At 42.5% G+C, this 26,558-nt stretch overlaps 1 protein-coding gene across 3 annotated transcripts in view; it reads left to right on the forward strand.

Annotated features, from left to right (window-relative positions):
* The window catches only part of LOC149974555 (protein sidekick-2-like), a 461,666-nt gene that overhangs the window by 383,274 nt on the left and 51,834 nt on the right, over nt 1-26,558 (forward strand). For all 3 annotated transcript variants that reach the window (XM_090212862.1, XM_090212863.1, XM_090212865.1), the window contains exons 6-18: nt 7,368-7,479; nt 7,826-8,016; nt 9,142-9,225; nt 9,556-9,750; nt 10,620-10,736; nt 13,462-13,629; nt 13,841-13,943; nt 15,985-16,161; nt 19,910-20,046; nt 20,548-20,695; nt 21,819-21,959; nt 22,640-22,821; nt 23,533-23,648. In XM_090212862.1, coding sequence (XP_090068988.1) covers nt 7,368-7,479; nt 7,826-8,016; nt 9,142-9,225; nt 9,556-9,750; nt 10,620-10,736; nt 13,462-13,629; nt 13,841-13,943; nt 15,985-16,161; nt 19,910-20,046; nt 20,548-20,695; nt 21,819-21,959; nt 22,640-22,821; nt 23,533-23,648 — 1,871 coding nt within the window. The remainder of the gene's footprint in view (nt 1-7,367; nt 7,480-7,825; nt 8,017-9,141; nt 9,226-9,555; nt 9,751-10,619; nt 10,737-13,461; nt 13,630-13,840; nt 13,944-15,984; nt 16,162-19,909; nt 20,047-20,547; nt 20,696-21,818; nt 21,960-22,639; nt 22,822-23,532; nt 23,649-26,558) is intronic.

Consider the following 26,558-nt stretch of genomic DNA (forward strand, 5'->3'; position numbering starts at 1 on the left):
TAACAAATCAAAAACTGAAAAATTGGGCGTGCAAAATTATTCAGCCCCTTTACTTTCAGTGCAGCAAACTCTCTCCAGAAGTTCAGTGAGGATCTCTGAATGATCCAATGTTGACCTAAATGACTAATGATGATAAATACAATCCACCTGTGTGTAATCAAGTCTCCGTATAAATGCACCTGCACTGTGATAGTCTCAGAGGTCCGTTAAAAGCGCAGAGAGCATCATGAAGAACAAGGAACACACCAGGCAGGTCCGAGATACTGTTGTGAAGAAGTTTAAAGCCGGATTTGGATACAAAAATATTTCCCAAGCTTTAAACATCCCAAGGAGCACTGTGCAAGCGATAATATTGAAATGGAAGGAGTATCAGCCCACTGCAAATCTACCAAGACCAAATCTGGCCTTTATGGAAGAGTGGCAAGAAGAAAGCCATTTCTTAAAGACAACCATAAAAAGTGTCATTTAAAGTTTGCCACAAGCCACCTGGGAGACACACCAAACATGTGGAAGAAGGTGCTCTGGTCAGATGAAACCAAAATTGAACTTTTTGGCAACAATGCAAAACGTTATGTTTGGCGTAAAAGCAACACAGCTGAACACACCATCCCCACTGTCAAACATGGTGGTGGCAGCATCATGGTTTGGGCCTGCTTTTCTTCAGCAGGGACAGGGAAGATGGTTAAAATTGATGGGAAGATGGATGGAGCCAAATACAGGACCATTCTGGAAGAAAACCTGATGGAGTCTGCAAAAGACCTGAGACTGGGACGGAGATTTGTCTTCCAACAAGACAATGATCCAAAACATAAAGCAACATCTACAATGGAATGGTTCAAAAATAAACATATCCAGGTGTTAGAATGGCCAAGTCAAAGTCCAGACCTGAATCCAATCGAGAATCTGTGGAAAGAACTGAAAACTGCTGTTCACAAATGCTCTCCATCCAACCTCACTGAGCTCGAGCTGTTTTGCAAGGAGGAATGGAAAAAAATGTCAGTCTCTCGATGTGCAAAACTGATAGAGACATACCCCAAGCGACTTACAGCTGTAATCGCAGCAAAAGGTGGCGCTACAAAGTATTAACTTAAGGGGGCTGAATAATTTTGCAGCCCAATTTTTCAGTTTTTGATTTGTTAAAAAAGTTTGAAATATCCAATAAATGTCGTTCCACTTCATGATTGTGTCCCACTTGTTGTTGATTCTTCACAAAAAAATACAGTTTTATATCTTTATGTTTGAAGCCTGAAATGTGGCAAAAGGTCGCAAAGTTCAAGGGGGCCGAATACTTTCGCAAGGCACTGTAATTGGTCTAGCCTGTAGTCATGGCCTTTGAGTGTGGACTGTATTATTACGCCTACTGGATGGACTGGTTACCTTAAGCTCCAAAATGTTCTCTGGGAGAGATCGTAGAGCCCCAGGCAATGCAGTTGGTTCATTGATTGTGCCATTTTGAATAGCACAGTATTGAGTATTTTTTTTACAAATATTTTCATAATTCATTGGGTGACACATTACCTTTAGCTATACAGAATATCTCACCACCGTGCGTTTCCATCTCCTCCTCTCTGTCCTTTATTTCTTTCCCGAGCACACAAGACAGGGTGTCAACAAATCAAATCAATGTGTATTTGTCACGTAAGCCGAATACAACAGGTGTAGAAGACCTTACAGTGAAATGCTTACTTACAGGCTCTAACCAAAAGTGCAAAAAAGGTGTTAGGTGAACAATAGGTAAGTAAAGAAATAAAACAACAGTAAAAAGACAGGCTATATACAGTAGTGAGGCTATATACAGTAGCGAGGCTACATACAGACACCGGTTAGTCAGGCTGATTGAGGTAGTATGTACATGTAGATGTGGTTAAAGTGACTATGCATAAATGATAAACAGAGAGGGGTTAAAAGAGGGGTTGGCGGGTGGTGGGTGGCGGGACACAATGCAGATAGCCCGGTTTAATGAAATAATGTATGTTTCATTGCGAAAACTTGTTCCTATAGATGTTCTTGAACCACTTTCACGGAGTGAAATTAGTGTTGTTATATTTATTCCTCAGCTGCTCATATTAAGCACATTCCCCACTATAAAACCCAAGTAGCCAACCCATCATTATTGTTTAACAGACCGGCAGGAAAGTGCTCGGCCTCCATTCATACAGATGAATGGAAGCATGAATGTCTTTTTTTCCTCTGCCTCTGTTCCTGCCCATTTGATAATGGGCCATTCTAAATCGAAACAAATTGTACATATTAGTAAAGACAAGATTCAAATGAGAATAGTCTGATGGGTGAAAATATGATCTCTTGTTGAGAGAACAGCTGTGCAGCCTGAGGCAAGGAACAGAGAGCAAGCGTCTTCTTATTTTTTACCTCGTTCTGAAATCATCAACATCCTATAGTCGCTCCATGCAGCCCATATGTTTGGATTTCTAACACGCTCTGAGGTTTGTATCCTTCACAACTAAAGTTGCCAAATAACTAAATCTAGCATATAGGACCTGTTTCAAATGATCACTTTTACGCTCAACATAGACACTTCATATGCGCAGTTGCGGAATGGGAAAAATATCCTTTCTATTTCATTCAGCTAAGTTCAATTATATTTGTCTTACTATAAAATCATATCATATAAAATAATGGCATGGGACTTATAAGCATATCTTGTCAGCTAAACAAACAAGCCTACGGTCCATGGCATGGCCCGGTTTAATGAAATACTGTATGTTTGGGGACAGCCAGTTGTGGACAGCCATATAACATACAGTAGGACATCTCTCTTTTCTTCTGAAACACATTTTTTTCAAGTTATAATGTTTATTTGGGACGTGACTAAAATAAATAATGGATTTATTGTGATGGTGTATATATAATTGATTTATTGTATGTTTTTAAATGTTAAAGTTGCCAATGTGTTTATCAGTAATTACCGTGAGACTGGCACTTTTGCATGACAATAACTCTCTGACAAAATTTCATGACCGCCACGGCCATGTCACCCACTCAAACTTTTGTTGTTTCTGAGGTGTGTATGCAGCCATGGTAGGATAGATGGATCACAATGTGTTTCTCCTGGACTCTAGACTCAGCTTTCCTACTGCCATGGGCTTTCCTCACACAAACAAGCTATCTTTCTTTCTTTCTTTCTTTCTCTCTTTTTCTCTCTCTCTTTTTCTCTCTCTCTACCTCTCTCTCTCTCTCTCTCTCTCTCTCTCTCTCTACCTCTCTCTCTCTCTACCTCTCTCTCTCTCTATCTCTCTCTCTACCTCTCTCTCTCTACCTCTCTCTCTTTCTCTCTCTCTCTCTCTCTCTCTCTACCTCTCTAAGGTTTTGCCTTTCACAGTTTTGGCTTTGGTGTAGCAATATTTTCCAATTGTTCCAGTTCCGTAGCAAATGTTATTACCAGTGGCCACTGTACTGTCCTGTTCTATCCTCCTCAGTGCTATGTCAGAACAGAGATGTATGCTCCGGTCAGTTCCAATATCTCACATGGCCGCACACATGTACACTTATCCACTCTGCCCACTGGAAATGAAATGTACTGTTCAGCACGGCTCCGGCCTGAAAATGAGCTTTGGCTATTTAATAAGCCAGAGCAGACCATCCGCAGCGACATTTAATATGAACTGCATACCTTTTAGATTGCATCATATCTATTGTATAGAGTACGCTGTCATGCACACAGAAAACACACACTGATCACTGTTTGAGCCTGTTGTGTTCTTTTTTTCACTCTCTCTCTCAATTCAATTTCAATTCAATTGAATAATAAACAAAAGTGAAATAAACAATAAAAAATGAACAATAAACTTTACACTTACAAAAGTTCCAAAAGAATAAAGACCTTTCAATGTCATATTATGTCTATATACAGTGTTGTAATGATGTGCAAATAGAAAATAAATAAACATAAATATAGGTTGTATTTACAATGGTGTGTGTTCTTCACTGGTTGCCCTTTTCTTGTGGCAACAGGTCACACATCTTGCTGCTGTGATGGCACACTGTGGTATTTCACCCAACAGATATGGGAGTTTATCACAATTGGATTTGTTTTCGAATTCTTTGTTGGGCTCTGTGGGTAATCTGAGGGAAAAATGTGTCTCTAATATGGTCATACATTTGGCAGGAGGTTAGGAAGTGCAGCTCAGTTTCCACCTCATTTTGTGGGCAGTGTGCACATAGCCTATCTTCTCTTGAGAAGGTCCTGGCAGCTGGACCTTTTTTGGAACACCATTATGTTTGTCTTACTGAGATTTACTGTCAGGGCCCAGGTCTGACAGAATCTGTGCAGAAGATCAAGGTGCTGCTGTAGGCCTTCCTTGGTTGGGGACAGAAGCACCAGAACATCAGCAAACAGTAGACATTTGACTTCAGATTCTAGTAGGTTGAGGCCAGGAGCTGCAGACCGTTCTAGTGCCCTTGCCAATTTGTTGATATACAGTGCCTTGCGAAAGTATTCGGCCCCCTTGAACTTTGCGACCTCAGGCTTCAAACATAAAGATATAAAACTGTATTTTTTTGTGAAGAATCAACAACAAGTGGGACACAATCATGAAGTGGAACGACATTTATTGGATATTTCAAACTTTTTTAACAAATCAAAAACTGAAAAATTGGGCGTGCAAAATTATTCAGCCCCTTTACTTTCAGTGCAGCAAACTCTCTCCAGAAGTTCAGTGAGGATCTCTGAATGATCCAATGTTGACCTAAATGACTAATGATGATAAATACAATCCACCTGTGTGTAATCAAGTCTCCGTATAAATGCACCTGCACTGTGATAGTCTCAGAGGTCCGTTAAAAGCGCAGAGAGCATCATGAAGAACAAGGAACACACCAGGCAGGTCCGAGATACTGTTGTGAAGAAGTTTAAAGCCGGATTTGGATACAAAAAGATTTCCCAAGCTTCAAACATCCCAAGGAGCACTGTGCAAGCGATAATATTGAAATGGAAGGAGTATCAGACCACTGCAAATCTACCAAGACCTGGCCGTCCCTCTAAACTTTCAGCTCATACAAGGAGAAGACTGATCAGAGATGCAGCCAAGAGGCCCATGATCACTCTGGATGAACTGCAGAGATCTACAGCTGAGGTGGGAGACTCTGTCCATACGACAACAATCAGTCGTATATTGCACAAATCTGGCCTTTATGGAAGAGTGGCAAGAAGAAAGCCATTTCTTAAAGATATCCATAAAAAGTGTAGTTTAAAGTTTGCCACAAGCCACCTGGGAGACAGACCAAACATGGAAGAAGATGCTCTGGTCAGATGAAACCAAAATTGAACTTTTTGGCAACAATGCAAAACGTTATGTTTGGCGTAAAAGCAACACAGCTGAACACACCATCCCCACTGTCAAACATGGTGGTGGCAGCATCATGGTTTGGGCCTGCTTTTCTTCAGCAGGGACAGGGAAGATGGTTAAAATTGATGGGAAGATGGATGGAGCCAAATACAGGACCATTCTGGAAGAAAACCTGATGGAGTCTGCAAAAGACCTGAGACTGGGACGGAGATTTGTCTTCCAACAAGACAATGATCCAAAACATAAAGCAAAATCTACAATGGAATGGTTCAAAAATAAACATATCCAGGTGTTAGAATGGCCAAGTCAAAGTCCAGACCTGAATTCAATCGAGAATCTGTGGAAAGAACTGAAAACTGCTGTTCACAAATGCTCTCCATCCAACCTCACTGAGCTCGAGTTGTTTTGCAAGGAGGAATGGGAAAAAATTTCAGTCTCTCGATGTGCAAAACTGATAGAGACATACCCCAAGCGACTTACAGCTGTAATCGCAGCAAAAGGTGGCGCTACAAAGTATTAACTTAAGGGGGCTGAATAATTTTGCACGCCCAATTTTTCAATTTTTGATTTGTTAAAAAAGTTTGAGATATCCAATAAATGTCGTTCCACTTCATGATTGTGTCCCACTTGTTGTTGATTCTTCACAAAAAAATACAGTTTTATATCTTTATGTTTGAAGCCTGAAATGTGTCAAAAGGTCGCAAAGTTCAAGGGGGCCGAATACTTTCGCAAGGCACTGTATATGTTGAAGAGGGTGGGGCTTAAGCTGCACCCCTGTCTCACTCACCCCATGGCCCTGTGGAAAGAAATGTGTGTGTTTTTTGCCAATTTTAACCACACACTTGTTGTTTGTGTACATGGATATTATATTGTCATATATTTTTCTCCCAACACCACTTTCCATCAATTTGATAAAGCAGGTCCTCATGCAAAATTGAGTCGAAAGCTTTTTTGAAATCAACAAAGCATGAAAATACTTTTCCTTTGTTTTGGTTTGTGTGTTTGTCAATTAGGGTGTGCAGGGTGAATACGTGGTCTGTCGTACAGTAATTTGGTAAAAACAATTTGACATTTGCTCAGTACATTGTTTTCGCTGAGGAAATGTGTCTCTCTCTCTCGTTCTCTCTATTTCACACTTACTGTCTATCCCTCTTTCTCTCTCTCCCTCTCTCGCTCTCTCAATTCAATTAAATTGAATTTGCTTTATTGGCATGAGGTAACAATGTACATGTTTCCAAAGCTTACTTTGGAGATTTACAATATTAACATAATGAAAAATAATAATCAGTATTGTCAATGGGACAACAGTAACAACAATAACCAAGGGTAAAAATAACCATACACTGAACAATAACAATAAGCATAGAGGACATGTGCAGGTTGGTTGGCCTGTCAGACACTGTCCTTCACCTAATGGCAGGCAGCAATCTAGTGCACTGCCAACCCACAGCTCTCTGGGTCCTCCCCCAACAGGACGGGTAGTCTATCCTCATCAGAGAGGTCTTTGAAACCTTGAATAAGGGTTTCAAATTTGGGGAAATGATACTCAAACCTTTCCTCTACAGGAATCCAGGTGTTCCTGTGTCTACCCTTCTCAATGGCAAGGCTTTGCTCACTGAGCCTGTACTTTGTCAAGGTTTTCATCAGTAACCATGATCAAAAAGTTTGCCACAGTGTACTGTCGATTTAGGGCCAGATGGCACTGCATTTTGCTTTGTGCTTGTGTTTCCCAATAAGTAATGTAGTTTTGTTTTGACTGTGTTTTGGTAATTTGGTTTGATCTGATTGATTGGATGTTCTGGTCCTGAGGCTTCAGTGTGTTAGTAGAACAGGTTTGTGTACTCAGCCCCAGGACCAGCTCAATGAGGGGACTCTTTTCTTTGCTTAACTCTTCGTATTGGAGGGCTGGGTAATGATATGAGAGGGGGTCACTGTATTTTAGATGTTTCCAAAACTTAATTGCTATTTTTTGAGTTTTTATTATTAGTGGATATTGGCCTAAGTAATTGTAGTGTGTGCAGTACTCTATATATTTCTCTTTCTCTCCCTCTCTCTCTCCAGATGTGGGTGGTCCTGCAGACCCTATCGCCCCCACCATAATCATCCCCCCCAGGAACACCAGTGTAGTGTCAGGCACGTCTGAAGTCACCATGGAGTGTGTCGCCAACGCCAGGTAAATCCATGCTTCCCCACTCTCTAGTCTCAAATCTGTCATCATCTGTTGTCTTCCTGACAGACTGATTGGTTTTGATGGATCATTTTTTGAGAAGCCAAAAGTGTAACGAGTGATTAATGAGTCAACTACTAATCTGTCTGTGTTTGTTCTGTAAATATTCTGTAAATATATTTGTGTCTTTTCAAAATCATGACGCTCTCTCTCTCTCTTTCACTCACTCACTCACTCACTCACTCACTCTCTCTCGATCTCTTTCTCTCTGTCTCTCACTCGCTCTCTCACTCTCTCACTTTATTACTTTTTCGCTCTCTCTCTCTCTGTCTTTCCCTCGCTTCCGTCCCAGACCCCTGATCAAACTCAGCATCACATGGAGGAAGAACAGGGTTCTTGTCACCAGTGGTCTGAGTGACTTCAACCGCAGACTGACCATTATCAGCCCTGTGGTCAGTGACTCAGGGTTCTATGAGTGTGAGGTGGTCCTCCGCAGCAGCAGTGTGCCTTCTGTCAACGCTGGGGCCTTCCTACATGTTCAAGGTAAGGAATATATCTGGGGCCTACCTACATGTTCAAGGTAAGAATATATCTGGGGCCTAACTACATGTTCAAGGTAAGAATATATCTGGGGCCTACCTACATGTTCAAGGTAAGAATATATCTGGGGCCTACCTACATGTTCAAGGTAAGAATATATCTGGGGCCTACCTACATGTTCAAGGTAAGAATATGTCTGGGGCCTACCTACATGTTCAAGGTAAGAATATATCTGGGGCTTACCTACATGTTCAAGGTAAGAATATATCTGGGGCCTACCTACATGTTCAAGGTAAGAATATATCTGGGGCCTACCTACATGTTCAAGGTAAGAATATATCTGGGGCCTACCTACATGTTCAAGGTAAGAATATATCTGGGGCCTACCTACATGTTCAAGGTAAGAATATATCTGGGGCCTACCTACATGTTCAAGGTAAGAATATATCTGGGGCCTACCTACATGTTCAAGGTAAGAATATATCTGGGGCTTACCTACATGTTCAAGGTAAGAATATATCTGGGGCCTACCTACATGTTCAAGGTAAGGAATATATCTGGGGCCTACCTACATGTTCAAGGTAAGAATATATCTGGGGCCTACCTACATGTTCAAGGTAAGAATATATCTGGGGCCTACCTACATGTTCAAGGTAAGAATATATCTGGGGCCTACCTACATGTACAAGGTAAGAATATATCTGGGGCTTACCTACATGTTCAAGGTAAGAATATATCTGGGGCCTACCTACATGTTCAAGGTAAGAATATATCTGGGGCCTACCTACATGTTCAAGGTAAGAATATATCTGGGGCCTACCTACATGTTCAAGGTAAGAATATATCTGGGGCCTACCTACATGTTCAAGGTAAGAATATATATGGGGCCTAACTACATGTTCAAGGTAAGAATATATCTGGGGCCTACCTACATGTACAAGGTAAGACTCTGTGGCCTCTTAGGGGCCTAATTACATGTACAGCTTGAGAATCTGGGGCATTCTTACATGTTCAAGGTATGCATTAGTTTAGTTTGATCTGTGTTCATGAATTTATGATTCTGAATGGCCAAATCATATCTTGAGAAACATGTGTTTTGCGTAAATCCTGCTAATGTCTCTCTTTCAGAGCCCCCCCAGTTTGTGAAGGAACCAGAGAAACACATTACTGCCGAGATGGAGAAAGTGGTGGATATCCCCTGCCAGGCACGAGGTGAGACGTGCACATTTCTGGGTATCTGTGTGTATGCATATGCATTCATATGTGTCCGTATGGACACACATGTACGAGTTCAGAGCATGATCACATGTGTATCTGTCTGTGTTTATGTGTGTGTATTTCTGTCCCCACATATCCACATATGTGTGTGTTTGATTATATATCCCCTCATATCCACATATCCACATGTGTGTGTTTTATTATATATCCCCTCATATCCACATATCCAGGTATGTGTGTGTTTGATTATATATCCCCACATATCCAGGACAAAAGTGTGTTTACCACTTTTCCAGTACATAACTACCTCTCTCCCTCCTCTAGGTGTGCCTCAGCCAGACATTGTGTGGTATAAGGATGCGGTGCCCATCAGTCCGGTGAAGACCCCGAGGTACAGGGTGTTGGTGGGAGGCAGTCTGCAGGTCAACGGCCTTCTGCCCGACGACACAGGAATGTTCCAGTGTTTCGCCCGGAATCTAGCTGGAGAGGTGCAGACCAACACCTACCTGGCTGTCACTAGTGAGTCTCCATGCTGTTCTTTTTATTCTTTTTACTCACCGTCTCAGTCCTCGCGCTCCCTTTACTCATTCATTCTACATACTTCCTGCGTTGATGTGTACCACTTATTTCAACCCTGTTATCCGAATGAATGAATGGTTCTGTTAGTACACCCCTCCCTCTCGCTACCTGAAGCACCGTCCTCTAATCTGTCTCAGCCTACCTGGTTTATTGCTGCTCTCCCTAGCCCTCCCTGTTCTCTATCGGTGTTTCACGTACACCTCCCTTCTCTTTCTACTAACTCTCTTTCTTTACCTTCCTCTCTTTCTCTCTCTCTCTCTGTCACTTCTACGAGTGGCATGTTCTGATGTCATCTTCTAAGACTTTGATTAATTGGCTGTTGTGAACGGGGGAGAAGGCTTTGTCAACCTGTCTTTTCCCTTTTCCTTCACTCCCTCCCTCTCTCTCTTTCCTTCTGGATTGTGAGGGGATGGTATGAAGGGGAATGACTGCTGTGTTGATCCTGGGAGTGTTAGAGCTACAAAGTGCTCGCTGAACACAGATCCAGTACAGAGAAAAAGTCTGTCTCAGACACAGCCATTAATGTCTGGAGGGGTTTGATGAGTTCCTATTGAAGACAACTTCTTTCCCTCACCTCTCTGTAACCCTCTGCCTGCCTTTGTGCTTCCAATCAATGTGTCTGAAGGGGTGTGTGTGTGTGTGTGTGTGTGTGTGTGCCCGTGTACATGCGTGTGTTTGTATGTCTTTTTTTCAACAACAAAAATTGACCTCCACCGTACCTTCTCTCTCAACAGTATGTGTTGTCTGTGTCTCTAACCTGCTCTCTCTCCGTCTCTCGTGTGTGCGCGTACGTGTGTGTCTCCCCTCAGGCATCGCCCCTAACATCACAGCTGGGCCATCCGACAGTACAGTGATTGATGGCATGTCAATCATCCTCCACTGTGAAACATCAGGAGCTCCCAGACCGGCCATCACCTGGCAGAAAGGTCAGACTCTCTCCACTGCACCCCTCCACCAGGCACACACTGTGTCATAGGGGAGAAGCAGACATTCACAATATGTTTTTTCCATTATGATTGAATAATGTCCAATCATAACATTACTCAAATATCTGCAAAAGGCTGGATGAATCCACAGTATATCCCATGGTACCAGTCTATCTAGCTCATGCAGACTAATACCAGCTATTAGTTTATTACGTTTTTTATTTAACCTTTATTTAAGCAGAGTCATATTATTTAACCAGGTAGGCCAGTTGAGAACAAGTTCTCATTTACAACTGCGACCTGGCAAATATAAAGCAAAGCAGTGCGACACAAATAACAACACAGTTCTCATGGAATAAACAAACATACAGTCAATAATACAATAGAAAAATATATATACAGTGTGTGCAAATGAGGTAGGATAAGAGAAGTAAGGCAATTAATAGGCCATGGTGGCAAAGTAATGACAATATAGCATTAACACTGGAGTGATAAGTGTGCAAGTAGAGATACTGGGGTGCAAAATGGGAGCAAAATAAATCAAATAAATAACAGTATGGGGATGAGGTAGTTGGATGGGCTATTTACATATGGGCTATGTACAGGTGCAGTGATCTGTGAGCTGCTCTGACAGCTGATGCTTAAAGCTAGTAAGGGAAACATGAGTCTCCAGCTTCAGTGATTTTTGTAGTTCGTTCCAGTCATTGGCAGCAGAGAACTGGAAGGAATGGCGGCCGAAGGAGGAATTGGCTTTGGGGGTGACCAGTGAAATATACAGTGCCTTGCGAAAGTATTCGGCCCCCTTGAACTTTGCGACCTTTTGCCACATTTCAGGCTTCAAACATAAAGATATAAAACTGTATTTTTTTGTGAAGAATCAACAACAAGTGGGACACAATCATGAAGTGGAATGACATTTATTGGATATTTCAAACTTTCTTAACAAATCAAAAACTGAAAAATTGGGCGTGCAAAATTATTCAGCCCCTTTACTTTCAGTGCAGCAAATTCTCTCCAGAAGTTCAGTGAGGATCTCTGAATGATCCAATGTTGACCTAAATGACTAATGATGATAAATACAATCCACCTGTGTGTAATCAAGTCTCCGTATAAATGCACCTGCACTGTGATAGTCTCAGAGGTCCGTTAAAAGCGCAGAGAGCATCATGAAGAACAAGGAACACACCAGGCAGGTCCGAGATACTGTTGTGAAGAAGTTTAAAGCCGGATTTGGATACAAAAAGATTTCCCAAGCTTTAAACATCCCAAGGAGCACTGTGCAAGCGATAATATTGAAATGGAAGGAGTATCAGACCACTGCAAATCTACCAAGACCTGGCCCCTCTAAACTTTCAGCTCATACAAGGAGAAGACTGATCAGAGATGCAGCCAAGAGGCCCATGATCACTCTGGATTAACTGCAGAGATCTACAGCTGAGGTGGGAGACTCTGTCCATAGGACAACAATCAGTCGTATATTGCACAAATCTGGCCTTTATGGAAGAGTGGCAAGAAGAAAGCCATTTCTTAAAGATATCCATAAAAAGTGTTGTGTAAAGTTTGCCACAAGCCACCTGGGAGACACACCAAACATGTGGAAGAAGGTGCTCTGGTCAGATGAAACCAAAATTGAACTTTTTGGCAACAATGCAAAACGTTATGTTTGGCGTAAAAGCAACACAGCTGAACACACCATCCCCACTGTCAAACATGGTGGTGGCAGCATCATGGTTTGGGCCTGCTTTTCTTCAGCAGGGACAGGGAAGATGGTTAAAATTGATGGGAAGATGGATGGAGCCAAATACAGGACCATTCTGGAAGGAAACCTGATGGAGTCTGCAAAAGACCTGAGACTGGGACGGAGATTTGTCTTCCAACAAGACAATGATCCAAAACATAAAGCAAAATCTACAATGGAATGGTTCAAAAATAAACATATCCAGGTGTTAGAATGGCCAAGTCAAAGTCCAGACCTGAATCCAATCGAGAATCTGTGGAAAGAACTGAAAACTGCTGTTCACAAATGCTCTCCATCCAACCTCACTGAGCTCGAGCTGTTTTGCAAGGAGGAATGGGAAAAAATGTCAGTCTCTCGATGTGCAAAACTGATAGAGACATACCCCAAGCGACTTACAGCTGTAATCGCAGCAAAAGGTGGCGCTACAAAGTATTAACTTAAGGGGGCTGAATAATTTTGCACGCCCAATATTTCAGTTTTTGATTTGTTAAAAAAGTTTGAAATATCCAATAAATGTCGTTCCACTTCATGATTGTGTCCCACTTGTTGTTGATTCTTCACAAAAAAATACAGTTTTATATCTTTATGTTTGAAGCCTGAAATGTGGCAAAAGGTCGCAAAGTTCAAGGGGGCCGAATACTTTCGCAAGGCACTGTAGGTATTTGTAGTTGTCCACGCATTCTAAGTCAGAGCCGTCCAGAGTAGTGAAGCTGGACGGATGGGCAGGTGTGGGCAGCGATATTGGGCCACAGGTCTCTTTTGCCAATTAACATTGAATACAAAATTAAATCAATAAATAGTAACAATCAATCAATCAGTTACCACAATCAGTTTCCCCAGCATCTCCTACATTTCCCAAACCCAACAAGACATCAGAGGTCAATTACAAAAACACATATGAGTGTCCCCAATTAACTGTGTTTCTCTCTCTCTCTTTCTCTCTCTCTTTCCCACTCTTTCTCACTTTCTCTCTCTCTCTACCCCCAGGTGAGCGTGTCCTGGCCAGTGGTTCTGTCCAGCTGCCCAGGTTCACCCTGCTGGAGTCAGGCAGCCTGCTCATCTCTCCCTCCCACTTATCAGATGCTGGCACCTATACCTGCATGGCCAGCAACTCCCGGGGCATAGACGAGGCTGCTGCTGACCTGTTGGTGTGGGGTGAGTGTGTGTGTGTGTAGGTGGGAGGAGGGAGTGTCTTGTGCACTGCGTCGGTCCTTAGGTGAGACTCGCTAAATCTTGCACATGTTGATGATGTCACATAGCAGACTATTATCTGATTGGTTGATGGACTTGATCCAGGGACAAAATGTGCCACTCGGCGAAATCAGAACATGTGTGTTCATGCATCCACTCTCTCTCTCCCCTACAGCTCGTACACGTATCAACACTCCCCCTCAGGACCAGAGTGTCATCAAAGGCACCAAGGCCACCATGACCTGTGGAGTTACACACGACCCCAGTGTCACCGTTAGGTAGGAGATCACACACCAATCACGATGTACAGTGACACAAATGCACACACACACACACACATCCACCAACCAAACCACCCACCGACCAACACACAAACACAGAGAGACACACACATAGAAGCACAGAATAGTGCTGAGCGATTAACCAAAATGTGGCTTATTTTTCCGTTTTTAAACAACTCGTGAACAACATTGCTCAATTATTTCTCTAAAGATTAACCTGTGCGATGTAGTAGGGAGATGTAGTCTCCAAAGGCTAAGATTCTACATAGTTTAGAGCAAAATTTACAATGTGTTTTGCATCATTAACTACAAGTACCATTTTCAATTGCGCGCCTACTTGTCCGGTCTGTGTGTTCCTGAGGCCCCTGCTACGTTAGGTTAGTGTCAGACAGACCCGGAGAGAAGAGACAGAAGAATGTGTGATGGAGAGGGATAGAAAGCTGTTGTTTCGAGGTATCTCTAGCTGAAAATACAGGATGTAAGTGATTGATAGTTGGTATTCAGCAGTCATTAAAGTATGCCCTATTTACTTTGAAGAACTACTAAAATAGTGATTTTGTCAGACAACGTAGGCAGCAGCTCTATAGAGGTGAGATGATGACTTGGAATGAAATAATAAAGTCATCATATAAAACAAATATAACATATACAACAACTGAAATATTTTATTAAAGTAATGTGAGTAAATGATGGTTAATAATTAATAAGCAGTAATGTGCAGACACTACCATTATGGGACTTTTACTACTTGTTTTATTCTGTGTTGTTACAGCATTCAACCCACATAATGCATTGTGCATTTAATTACCCAAAAAATAATTGAAACCAAAATTGAAAACTGTGATAATTTTTTAAACAATCAAGACGAAACCAAACCAACCTTAAAAAAGCACTGATCGCTCAGCATTAACACACGTACACTTTTCTCCAACCTTACATACAACAGCACACACTAACAATGCACAAAGTGACAAGGTCACAGAGGCCCGAGACTACACCTGCTGTGCATGTTAAGAAGCAACACACATACAGCACCTTCCCACCTGTCCTACAATAACACCACAGTCTAAAACTATTGATCTGTGTGACGTAGGACACTAATACAAAGTATAGTCAAGTTCAATAGCTGTCAGTATTCAGATCTCGCTCTCGATCTCTCTCGATGACTGTGTGTGTGTGTGTGTGTGTGTGTGTGTGTGTGTGTGTGCTATGCATTTGAGCTGATCATTTGTGATGTGTTTGAATCAGTCTTTTGATATGCTAGTGTCAGAGACAGTGTTTTCCTGCCCAGTATCCTGCTGTTGTGCTTGGCTACAGTCAAAGTGTGAGAGATGAAAGGAGCCTATAATAGCCCTGGACTTGCCTTTTAATGAAAAGCGAACCGTCAGGGGGATTCTTCTGATTTTTCTGACACATACACACACACAGCAGCAATTAGTACCCCACTTTGTGTGTGTGTGTGCGAGTGTGTCCTTGTGTGGATGTGTGATAGTGTGTTTATATAGCAGAGAGAATGCGTGCAAGAGGGAAAATATTGATTGACGCTTTGGAACCACACACTTCAAACTGGCACAAAGTCGTTCAGATAATCTTCTATTGTACATGTACACTACATGGCCATAAGTATGTGGTCACCCCTTCAAATTAGTGGGTTCGGCTATTTCAGCCACACCAGTTGCTGACAGGTGTATAAAATCGAGCACGCTGACATGCAATCTCCATAGACAAACACTGGCAGTAGAATGGCCTTACTGAAGAGCTCAGTGACTTTCATAAGATGCCACCTTTCCAACAAGTCAGTTAGTCAAATTTCTGCCCTGCTAGAGCTGACCCGGTCAACTGTAAGTGCTGTTATTGTGAAGTGAAAACTTCTAGAGCAACAACTGCTTAGCCGCATAGTGGTAGGCCACACAAGCTCACAGAACAGGACCGCCGAGTGCTGAAGCATGTAGCAGCTGTCCACATACTTTTTCTGTTATTTTCCGTGTAGTTGACCAATGGTAACTAACATCCAAACTAACTGTGTGTTATACTGTAGGTATGTATGGGAGAAGGAGGGCTCGGTCATCAACGCCCAGTCTATCCCCCGTATCCGGCTGGACTCTGATGGTACCCTTCACATCTCCCAGACCTGGTCAGGTGACATCGGGACCTACACCTGCAGGGTCACCTCTGTAGGGGGCAACGACTCACGCAGCGCACACCTCCGAGTCAGGTAACACCATCGACATATCTCGATCTCCCTTTTTATCGTCCTCTTGTTTTCTCTCCCTCTCTTTCATGCTCATCCTGTGGTGAACAAGAGATGCTGTGTTTTTTTCTCTTTTCTCCTCGTGATGGCCTTTTTGAAATTCTCTCTAAATATCTTGTTCTCATTTTAACACAAGCACGCACGGACGCTGTTTTCTGTTTCTCACCTTCAACATTGTCAAACTTTCTGACTTTTTGCACACCTCAACTTCTTTCTCCACCTCTGACTCATTTTCAGACTCTGAAGACAGTGAAATTTGGCCCCGGAGACACACACTCACCACTCCTGTCTCCTGTCTCTCACCTGTTTCACCCCGCTCTTGTCCAGTAGGCAGTAGCGGTGCGTGGGTAAAATCACTGGGGAAGCAAATCCCCCCCCCCCCCTGTCCAGTGAAGTCCACAAAGCATATTGCATCTACAGTAACATGATCTACAGAATGGTCAAGCAAGTTAATGTTTCCGACAGTTTCGGACCGCTAAACAACTATTGATTTAGAACCACACAGAATTACAGCAAATCACAAAGAAAACAGGAGCTGCCTCCACTATTCCAGTACCATTTCAACTTCAACATTTCATCATCAAATCACTTCTGCTTAATCTAATACAGTGACTAAAATAGACTAAAAACAATTTCCATGGTTCTGATTCGTGTGTGTGTGTGTGTGTGTGTGCGTTCGTGCAAGTAAAAAAACATGTTGACTCCCACTAATGCCATCCTCCTCTCTTTCATGTTGACGAAACGGTCTATCACTATTTTGTTGTCCTAGGCTACCTGGGTAAAATGCTTGCTCGCTAGCCTAACTTCCAATCATGGGTAACGTTAGCTAGTTAACATTAGCCTTCTACATCTACATATTGCTACAGCTACATATTGAACTTCCATCCTTTCAGTCCAGGGGCACAACAATGTATGAATTAATGGTTGAATCTGAATCGCCATTACAATCATTGGCCAGTACAGAGAATGAAGTAACACCAAATCCCTATCTCCATCCATGGCTAATTCAGGAAAGGGATGATTTTAGCTAGCTAGCTAGCCACTGGAGGACAACTACACGAGATGCAACAATTCAAGTTTTTCTGTCAATGACGTATTGCTCTCAATGTGATTTGATAAGAGCAAAAATCCAAGCTGGCTTCCCTTGACACTTTTTTTTTGGTGCACCAGGACCATTCACAGTTGAGCTAAATTTTGGTCTACTTTTTTTTTTATCAAGGGAGGCCAAATGCTCGCTGGCTTCCCTTGCCTTCAATGCTACGGGCTAGAGGTCGACCGAATATGATTTTTCAATGCCGATACCGATTATTGGACGACCCAAAAAAGCCGATACCGATTAATTGGCCGATTTGTATTTATTTATTTATTTGTAATAATGACAATTACAACAATACTGAATGAACACTTTTATTTTAACTTAATATAATACATCAATAAAATCAATCTCGCCTCAAATAAATAATTAAACATGTTCAATTTGGTTGAAATTACACTGTACAACCTTCAATGTTATGTCATAATTATGTACAATTCTGGCAAATTAATTACAGTCTTTGTTAGGAATAAATGGTCTTCACACAGTTCACAACGAGCCAGGCGGCCCAAACTGCTGCATACCCTGACTGCTTGCACAGAACGCAAGAGAAGTGACACAATTTCCCTCGTTAAAAGAACGTCATGTTAGCAGGCAATATTAACTAAATATGCAGGTTTAAAAATATATACTTGTGTATTGAATTTAAAGAAAGGCATTGATGTTTATGGTTAGGTACATTGGTGCAACGACAGTGCTTTTTTTGCGAATGCACTTGTTATATCGGCACCCGTTTGGTGAAGTAGGCTGTGATTCGATGATAAATTAACAGGCACCGCATCGATTATATGCAACGCAGGACATGCTAGATGAACTAGTAATATCATCAACCATGTGTAGTTAACTAGTGATTATGTTAAGGTTGATTGTTTTATTATAAGATACTTTTAAAGCTAGCTAGCAACTTACCTTGGCTTCTTGCTACCCTCGCGTAACAGGTAGTCAGCCTGCCATGCAGGCTCCTCGTGGAGTGCAATGTAAGGCAGGTGTTTAGAGCGTCATCAGATGACACTCATAGGACTTGTTACACAATACATGCATGTTTTGTTAGATAAAGTTCATATTTATATCAGAAAATCTGAGTTTACATTGGCGTATTAGATTCACTAGTTCCAAAAACATCCAGTGATTTTGCATAGCCACATCATTCAACAGAAATACTCATCACAAATGTAGATGATAATACAAGTTATACACATGGAATTATAGATATACCTCTCCTTGATGTAACCGCTGTGTCAGATTTTTTTTTTAAACTTACCCGAAAAAGAACGCATGCAACACCACAGCCGCAAAGATGGCGTCAACATAAACAAGAAATTACATGATAAATATGCCCTTACCTTTGATGATCTACATCAGAAAGCACTCCAGGAATCCCAGGTCCACAATAAATGTTTGTTTTGTTCGAAAATGTCCGTTATTTATGTCCAAATACCTTTTTTTGTTAGCGCGTTTGGTATACATATCCAAACGCTAATTCTGGTCAGCGTTATATCGGACAAAAACTTCAAAAAGTGATATTACCGGTCGAAGAAACATTTCAAACTAAGTACAGAATCAATCATTAGGATGTTTTTAACATATAGCTTCAATAAAGTTCCAACCGGAGTACTTCTTGTCTTCGTGAGCAATGGAACGCTAGTGACTACCACAAGGAATAAACATGATCAGAAAATGGCTGACTGCCAGACACCTGACTGATTCTGCTATCATTCACTCCCACAACATCATAGAAGTCTCATTATAATTTCTATTGATGGTTGACATCTAGTGGAACCCCTAGGCAGTGCAACATCATTCATATCTCAAGGGGATTTCATTGGGGACTGGTGAATACATACAAAGCTCAGATTTCTGACTTCTTGTTTTGATTTCAACTCAGGATTTTGCCTGCCAATATGAGTTCTGTTATACTCACAGACATCATTCAAACAGTTTTAGAAACTTTAGAGTGTTTTCTATCCAATACTAATAATACAATGCATATATTAGAAACTGAGACTAAGGAGCAGGCCGTTTACTTTAGGCACCTTATTCATCCATGCTACTCAATACTGCCCACCAGCCATTCTTTTTTTAAACGGCCACAATCGGTGTCCAAAAATGACGATCACCGATTGTTATGAAAACTTGTAATCGGCCCCAATAAATCGTCCATTCCGATTTAATCGGTCGACCTCTACTACGGACGGCAACAACGTCATAGTCATTCGAACCAGACAGTATCAGATAGATGACCTACACGTAGAGAGACAGATGGGCGCTGTTTCACTCACTCCGAGGCTTTCTCCTGTGAGATACATTCAGCCTCTTGTGAATTGAAGGATAACTATGAAACACAGAGAGACGAAAGATCGATTATTTAAAGTTTTTGTCATTTTTGTCATTTTTGGGGGGATGCCTCGCTTCCCTTGGCATCCATGAATACACACCACTGCTCCTGTCTGTCTATCTCTCTTTTCTTCTCTGCCCTTCTCTCTTAGGTTCCCATAATGAAGGATTTTGAGTGATTCTTACCTCTAAGAATTGATTAGGAAAACGAATCCAGTCATATCTCCTCTGTCTGCCCGCCTCTCTGATGAGCTCCCTGACTATCTGTCTATCTTCCCCTCACAGGCAGCTGCCCTATGCCCCAGAGAACCCTGTGTCTCTGCTGAGCTCCTCAGAGAAGAGGGCCATCAACCTGACATGGGCCAAACCCTTTGACGGGAACAGCCCCCTAATCCACTACGTCCTGGAGGTCTCCGAGAACAGTGAGTGATCTCAGATGGACACCTGCCAGACGACTCTGAAGTTAATCCTCTGCTCTACGGAGCGCTACATACTTTCAGTCTGAATCTGCCATCCTAGAAGTCGTTTGCTTCAAGAAGGGGTGTTGTCCACAGCACATTCATCAGCGATTGGATCATCTCTAACAAATCTAACCAATCAAAGTTTCAAAGTTGATGACGCCATCATGTAGGCAGGCTCTTCCCCAGCCCATTGGTTTCTGGGACCAGTCAGAAGGGTCAGAATATTCTCATTCTAGAAATCGTAGGGGAGGGAGGCAAATCCAAAACGTCATTTTGTCTGGAGCGATGTGGAAAGGTAGCCAGGCAAGGAGTAGCCAGGGAGGAAAGAAATTCAACTAGAGGAGGAGAGTAGAATGAGAAAAATAGAATGAGAAAAAAGAAACCACTGTTAGTTAGAGGAATAGAAGGAATAAGGATTAGATCATCCGCTGATTGTATGTCTGTTCTCTCTCCCTGTCCTAGACGCTCCCTGGGCTATCCTCCTGGCCAACATAGAGCCTGAGTCGACCGCGGTGACAGTCAGTGGGCTCATCCCAGCACGCTCCTACCAGTTCCGCCTGTGTGCCGTCAATGACGTGGGAAAGGGACAGTTCAGCAAGGAGACTGACCGGTGAGTGGATAAATTAATGAACAATTGTGTGAGTTAGCTAGTTAGTTAGTAAGCGTGTACATGAGCTTGGGCAAGCAGGTGAGGGTCCTCAGAGGATCCTTCTCTCCCCTTCGAAGCCCCTTATATCATGCTATTCATTGATAACAGCCCACACAGTCTCCCAGACAACAAGTGTGTGATCCCCTGTCCCAGTACACATTGTCAATGGTGTGTGCGTGTGTGTGTTTATCTGCTGAAGGAACAGTATTTGAGCCGATGCAGCTAGACACACACCACCACCTCACTCACTCAGAGAGGGATTTGGGGGTGTCCCGGGAGAGTGTGGAGATCAGGTTGGCTTCACTAGCCTGAGTCACTTCGGAAATTGTACAGTGTGTCTCCTTTAAAACGACCCCCCCCCCCCCCCCCCTGCATCCCAAGTGGCACGCTATTCCCTGTATAGTGCACTACTTTTTAACCAGGGCCCATAGCGCAACTGTCCTCTTACACCGGCTAGCAAGTCACGTCAGCTCAAATGCAAACTGTTGGCTCCCCAGCCATCTCCAGCTGAGAGAAGAGCCATAGGGCGCTCCCGCCCGACAGCACAGGGATTCACATCGAGCACTTTGTGCTTCCATTTCATCTCAACTCCGCCTCGCTTCAGAAGCTTCATACAGTATCTCTCTCTTTGGTTTTGACAGGGTAGGAATAAACTGTAGGGTTTTACTGGATTTAATTGATTGAGCATCATCTGACTGGTGCACTGTGGTCTGTGGTCTTAGCCTTTTCACTCTCTGGCATGGTACCTTATGTCTCCATCGGTAGGGGATATTTTAGGAAAAGACGTAATGATTATTTTTCCACAGCTGAAATAGGTAGATAGGATGAATGCTGAGAGGCAAGACAAAGAGGTTATGACAGAGACAGTGGTTCTCATAGTTGTAGAGAGACACAGTTCATTGCCAGATCAGTAAATCAACAGGGACAACAGCGTAAAATACAGTCTTAGGAGTATTGAAATCTGTGTGTGATGTGACCCTCCTCTTTGGACAGATAAACATCCCTCTTTCTTCCCCTCATTTCTCTCTGTATCTGTATCTGTCTCTTGTTCCCTACTTTCTCTCTCTATCGCCACTCTCTGCAGTGTATCTCTACCAGAGGAACCTCCCAGTGCTCCTCCCCAGAACGTGATCGCCAGCGGCCGCACCAACCAGTCCATCATGATCCAATGGCAGCCCCCACCAGAGAGCCACCAGAACGGGATCCTCAGAGGCTACAGCGTCCGGTGAGAACACAACACCATGGGATGACAGGATGGGTTGGCTGCTATAACCCTGGTTCTCTGAATGAAGGACGAGAGTTGTTATTTTGTATGATAGCACATAACATAAGAAGTCATGTTCATAATGAAGTAAAACCACTGTCTGTGGTTTAATGTGAGAGAAAGAGTCGTTTAGGGGGTAGGCCTACTGTTGTAGTCTATGGCAGTTTATCAATAAGGATAAACTCAGTTTACAGTAGGTTTGTTGCTGGTTGTGTCATGGTGTAGACCAAATAAGGCGGCAGGCATTCTGTAGATATTCCAATCCTTTAGAGTTAGAGCCAATGTCGTCATCGTCATCTGCTCACTCTGGCGAGTGCTGTAGTCTTGTGCTCTGTTTCCCCCTACTGTAGCTGTTATGTACTACAGTCCCTAGTATGAAAACAATGGCGCGGTGTCTCAGGTACCGTGATACAAAAACGCACGAGTTGAATGCCTTGTTCTCCGAGTAAGAATCCATTTGTGCTCAATTTCTGCACCCTCGGTGGCCTTGTGACTACAATCGACTCATACTAGATTACCTTCTCAGTTATTGTCTAACAGGTCTGCCGATGGAGTATCAAAGTAACAACATCTCCAAAACAGACCAGACTAACCTCTCTCCTCCCTCTCTTCATTCTCTCCTACCCTATCTCTCCTCTCAGGTACCGTCTGACAGGTCTTCCAGTGGACTACCAGAGTAAGAACATCTCCAAACCAGACGTGACCAACCTTCTCCTGGAAGATCTTATCATCTGGACCAATTATGAGATCGAAGTGGCAGCCTACAACTGGGCGGGGCTAGGAACCTTCAGCCACAAGGTCACTGAGTGGACGTTGCAAGGAGGTGAGTGATCCTGGATACTCACTGCTCATTGGCCCTTATGCTTGTCAGTCAGATGTGAGCTGGAATAGTCTCTGCTCATTGGTCCTTATGCTTGTCAGTCAGATAAATACTTAGACAATGTGGAAATAAATATAATGGCAAGGATTTTACCTGTGGAGTTGTTAACTTTGTATACCTATTTAATGACTTGACACATAAATGAACTTGTCAAGTAAATACCCATGCCCGTTTTGAGGATATAAGAAGGATGTTCAACAGGGATATTTTCTTGATACCGTTCATGGAGAAGACAACACAGTCAGTACTTGGAGTTAACACGCATGTCATAGTATTGAAGTCTTGCTGAATACATTGACTACTTTCTGAATACTGGTATGTCTTCCTATTGCGTCCTCTGTAAGCTCTGGATGGTACATTACATGGGAAGGGAAGGTGTGAAGAAGTGAATATGGCGATCCCTGCCCTGTCCTGCAGAATCAATAGCAATACCTGGGATATAGACACATACTGTAAATTCTTCCAGCCAAGGCTGTCCAATCTATAAGGTGTTTAGTTTAATCTCATGTTCTCTCTATCCATTCCTCTCACCTCTCTCTCTCTCTCTCTCTCTCTCTCTCTCTCTCTCGCTCTCTCTCTCTCTCTCTCTCTCTCTCTCTCTCTCTCTCTCTCTCTGATTCTCTCTTCTCCTTTTTTCTCACTTATCTTCCTCAGTGCCGACTATAGCCCCCAGTAACGTTCAGGCAGAGGCTGTCAACTCCACAACCATCCGTATCACCTGGGCCGCCCCTAACCCTCAGTTCATCAACGGGATCAACCAGGGATACAAGGTGAGGGACATCATAAGACACAAGTCACCCTGTCACTAAGGGCAGTACCATCTAATGGGTGATAGACACAAGTCACCATGGCACTAAGGGCAGTACCATTTAATGGGTGATAGAACTATGGCTGCGAGGTTAGAGACAGCCTGTCATTAGGTGCTGGTACATGTCTCATACTGTGTCACAAGGGGAAAGAGATATGCCACTCCTAACCATTGTGAAAGATGGCTTCCAATTTCCAATTGGTTTCTTTGACTTTCATTTTCTGAGCATTTTACCAGCTATCTATCTTGTGGCTTAGTAGATCTGGAAGTCGTTTGTTCAATCTCTCCAGCCCATACTGTTACGAAAGCTGGTTTTGTTATTTACAGATGTACTTGATAGGATCAGAATGAGCTGTATGGAGAATGACTGTTTAGAGTCAGCTGTACTAGAACTTAATTCTATAGAAAGTCTTTGAGATGTGATGACACATGCATTGTGTTTCTCTCTGGAGAGTTCACTAACAGGACATCTCAGGCGCCACTACTCTCTCTGACTGCAGGGCCTGTCCCAAGAGAGAGGTTACTGGGAGGGATGGAGGGAGGGTGATGTTTACTGTTTATTTCTCTTGTCAAATTCTTATTTACAATGACGGCCTACCCCTGAGATGCAGTGCCTTAGACCGCTGCGCCACTCGGGAGCCCCCTTTTGTGTCCCTTTGATATTTTAAGTAGAAATTGTGCACCAATATTGAATTTTAAAGCATGTTATATTGAATGAAGTGCACCATAGACCACACGGAGAATTTAATAAATCAGATTTTTTTATATGAATAAAGGCTGGCTAAAATGTGACATTTCAGCATTTGTTACATGTTCCTCCATCAACCCTGTATCAGTTCTAGGAAGATTTCAATCCACTTTGTAGAAACATTTTCCCAATTTCCCATCATTGTAAAGGCCTAGTTATTTTGCTGCTTTGCCAGTCATTTCTGAAGACTATTATTTATATTCCACGTGATTAGTGATTCATTTGTGTCTGTCCCTCATTTTAAAGTAAACCCTGTAATGGCAACAATTTACCCCTTTAAAAGAATGTACCATTCCACCAAGGGAAATGATTCACAGCAGGTGACATGGTTTGGGTCGTCTGAACAGCATGGTGGAAAAGGAAGGAAATCTCTCTCTTTTTGGTGTATTTATAATTGTTTCATCATCTATGACTGAGGTGGTCTGTTTGCTTAATTTATGTTAGGAAAATTTGAATATGATGTGTGCAACATATGTCTAATTCCTCATTTCATGAACACCATGTGTTCCCATGCTCTTCACCACATGAGGAATAATGGCTGATCTTCACCTAAAACTATTATCGTCAACCCTGTTAACGGCCCAACAGTTTGATATTATATGTGAGTTTATTTGTAGAAGGGATACTTAAACAATGAGGAAAGTTGGATTTATCAAATAAATGCTTTTAAATAATAGTTACAGGGTTGACAGACAGTGTAGTGAAAGTGCAGATAAAATGCTCTTAGCTCACAGTGTTTTAATGCCTGAGATGGCAAAAGTGGTTTCCCGTAGGCTAAACATTTCCTCCATGCACTTGAATGTTGACAGAAGATATATTTTAAAGTTCATTTCTTAAAAGTTTTCATGTCCAAAAGGCACTCATTTTGTGGAACAACCAATGTACTGTATGTGCTTGTTCGTCAGTATGAGGCGATAGCTTGTGTGTGTGTTTTGTGTTTTGTATGAGTGAGTGTGTTTTGTGTTTTGTATGAGTGAGTGTGTTTTGAATGAGGTGTGTGTTTTGTATGAGGTGTGTGTGCGATAGCTTGTGTGTGTGTGTTTTGTATGAGTGAGTGTGTTTTGAATGAGGTGTGTGTTTTGTATGAGGTGTGTGTGTGATAGCTTGTGTGTGTGTGTTTTGAATGAGGTGTGTGTTTTGTATGAGGTGTGTGTGTGATAGCTTGTGTGTGTGTGTTTTGTATGAGTGAGTGTGTTTTGAATGAGGTGTGTGTTTTGTATGAGGTGTGTGCGCGATAGCTTGTGTGTGTTTTGAATGAGGTGTGTGTTTTGTATGAGGTGTGTGTGTGATAGCTTGTGTGTGTGTGTTTTGTATGAGTGAGTGTGTTTTGAATGAGGTGTGTGTTTTGTATGAGGTGTGTGCGCGATAGCTTGTGTGTGTTTTGTATGAGGTGTGTGTTTTGTATGAGTGAGTGTGCAGAATGGGCATCCATTTATTCCACATTTGGCTCACACACCCACCCCACCGCACACTCTTTCCCAGAGTCAAACTCTACTTACAGCCTGGGAACCAAGATTGAAATAGACCCAATATATTTGCCAAGGGTAGTATTTGTCTAATCACCTAATTGACCACTCGGTACATTAACTCCCATTCTGTTATGTGTGTGCAATCCCTCTACATTAGACCTGCTATACACCGCAGTTTACATTTCTCTTTCAATCTCTTTCTCTCTCTCTGTGGACTCATTCCAGCCCTGCCTTCCAAATCAAATCAAATCAAATGTATTTATATAGCCCTTCATACATCAGCTGATATCTCAAAGTGCTGTACAGAAACCCAGCCTAAAACCCCAAACAGCAAGCAATGCAGGTGTTGAAGCACGTTGGTTAGGAAAAACTCCCTAGAAAGGCCAAAACGTAGGAAGAAACCTAGAGAGGAACCAGGCTATGAGGGTTGTCCAGTCCTCTTCTGGCTGTGCTGGGTGGAGATTACAACAGAACATGGCCAAGAAGTTCAAATGTTCATAAATTACCAGCATTGTCAAATAATAGGTCTGGGACAGGTTGCACGTCCGGTGAACAGGTCAGGATTTCATAGCCGCAGGCAGAACAGTTGAAACTGGAGCAGCAGCACGGCAAGGTAGACTGGGGACAGCAAGGAGTCATCATGTCAGGTAGTCCT

This window comes from Oncorhynchus mykiss, chromosome 20, assembly GCF_057628025.1.
Source record: "Oncorhynchus mykiss isolate SJ-2025 chromosome 20, ASM5762802v1, whole genome shotgun sequence".
NCBI classification, from domain to species: Eukaryota; Metazoa; Chordata; class Actinopteri; order Salmoniformes; family Salmonidae; genus Oncorhynchus; species Oncorhynchus mykiss.